The 1999-nt window shown below is 63.4% G+C and overlaps 1 protein-coding gene across 1 annotated transcript; it reads left to right on the forward strand.

Moving 5' to 3' along the window:
- Positions 1-311: 311 nt before the first annotated feature.
- LOC112124898 (erythroid transcription factor-like) lies at positions 312-1046 on the forward strand. Its single transcript, XM_024223354.3, has 2 exons — positions 312-530; positions 774-1046. Exons 1-2 carry the CDS (start codon positions 312-314, stop codon positions 1044-1046), a joined length of 492 nt encoding a protein of 163 aa, XP_024079122.2.
- The last annotated feature ends 953 nt before the right edge of the window (positions 1047-1999 follow it).

Below are 1999 nucleotides of genomic sequence, written 5' to 3' on the forward strand. Positions count from 1 at the left end.
TGTTTCTCTCCCATGAGACCCCCCTCCGCCCCCGACACCCCCTTCCCCTCCCATGAGACCCCCCCAGCCTCCCTGACAGCCTCTGCCCCTCCCATGAGGCCCCCTTCGCCTCCCCAACACCCCCTTCCCCTCCCATGAGATCCCCCCTCCGCCCCCTGACACCCCCAGGCCCCCTGCCCAAGCCTCCCCCAACATGTTCTGCTCTCATGAGACACCCCCTTCCCCTCCCATGAGACACCCCTAGTCTCCCCGACACCCCTTCTATTCCCATGACATGCCCCAGCCCCCCCACAACATCCCATTCCTCTTCCATGACACCCCTGCGATGCCCTGCCCCCATCCCCTGGGCGCGGGGGCCAGACCCGTCGCTCTGCGCCCGCCAACCACCCGGTCTCTTCCCCCAGATCGTCAGCAAGCGAGCGGGCACCCAGTGCAGCAACTGCCAGACGACCACCACCACCCTCTGGCGCCGCAACACCAGCGGGGAGCCCGTCTGCAACGCCTGCGGCCTCTACTACAAACTGCACAACGTGAGCCGGACGCCTGGGTTCTCTGCCCAGCTCGCGGAGGGGAGGGGGTCTAGTGGGTAGGGTGGGGGGACCGGCGCGGGGAGGGGAGGAGGTTTGGGGGTGGGAGCATGGGCAGTGGTGGGGGCTGGGAGCCAGGACTCCTGGGTTCCCTCCCTGGCTCTGGGAGGGAAGGGAGGGGTCTAGTGATTAGGGTGGGGGACCCCGGATGCCTGGGTTCCATCCCTCTCCCCTTCCCCCCTGCAGGTCAATCGCCCCCTGACGATGCGGAAAGACGGCATCCAGACCCGCAACCGCAAAGTCTCCGGCAAGGGCAAGAAACGCCGGGGGGCGGCTCCGGGCGAGGCTGGGCCCCCCACCCCCCTCGAACTGCTCTCCCCCCTGGGCGAGGACCCCGGCTCCCTCTACGCCCTGAGCCCCATGGTCCTGTCCAGCCACCTGCTCCCCTACTCCCCCTCCACCCACCTCCTCGGGCCCCCCCCAGCCGCCTACCCGGGGGCAGGCGCCTCGCTGGGGTGATGGGGGGCCCCTCGGGGAAGGAGGCTGAGCTGGAAAGAGGGGGGATATTGGGGTACAGCTGTTCGGGGGGTTGCCCACCCCAGCCACAGAGTCGGGGATTGGGACAGAGGGGGCAGAGTGTTGGGGTACAGGGGCATTCTCCTCAGCTCAGCAGCTGCAAGGATTGGGGGGCTCCCCCTAGAAATGGGGCCACCCCCACATGGGCCTCCCTGAGCTCTGTCTGGGCACACCCCCCGTCTGTCCCATCGCCCCCCCATACACACGCACCCGTCCATCCCCCCTAGACCCCCGTCCGTCCATCTGTCCCTCTCTCCATCCACCCGGCCACTTTCGAAGAAATGACCCCTCATTTCTACCCTCCCCTGTGCCTGGGTTTCCCCTTCAGCACCCCCAAATCCTCACACAGGGGGCTCCCCCTACACCCTCGCAAACCTTTGCCCCTTGTGGTCCCCAAAATGAACCCATGTCCCCATGATCCAGCACTGGCTGCGATAGGACCCCCCGTTTTTACTCTCCCTTCTGGCACCCCAATATATTGTGGGTTAAAAATATATATTATATGGAAACCGCATTTTAAAATATATTATATATTTCTTGTAATGACTCGGGTGTCCTGCGTTTTAATACCTCCGGGGTGAAGTTGGGGGCTCAGTTTGGGGGTGCAGGGTTGTCCATCCAGAAACAGCCCCAAATTATTGTAGTTGTGTTGAGCACTGCGGCTGGGGGGGCCTATGGTTTGGGAGGGGGCTGGATTGGTGTTTAACGATTGGGGTTCACAGTTCAATTTTGGGGGTGCCAGCTTCTGCCTGCACCCCCAACTCAGCTGGTTTTGAGTAGCATGGGGGGGCTGCAGGGAGCTGTGGCTTGGGGGACTGGATTAGTGTTCAGCTCTTTGAGGTTCATGCTCCAGTTTGGGGGTGTCCTTGTTTATTGGGGTGCTTCAGGGGGATTCT

This window comes from Terrapene carolina, unplaced genomic scaffold (assembly GCF_002925995.2).
Source record: "Terrapene carolina triunguis isolate 2854851 unplaced genomic scaffold, T_m_triunguis-2.0 Scaffold11588, whole genome shotgun sequence".
Taxonomy (NCBI): domain Eukaryota; kingdom Metazoa; phylum Chordata; order Testudines; family Emydidae; genus Terrapene; species Terrapene triunguis.

Bases quoted from the DNA above. Each gene is read 5' to 3' on its own strand.
- LOC112124898 (XM_024223354.3), top strand. From the start codon at position 312: ATGACACCCCTGCGATGCCCTGCCCCCATCCCCTGGGCGCGGGGGCCA. The intron at 531-773 runs GTGAGCCGGACG...TCCCCCCTGCAG, and splicing joins TCTACTACAAACTGCACAAC to GTCAATCGCCCCCTGACGAT.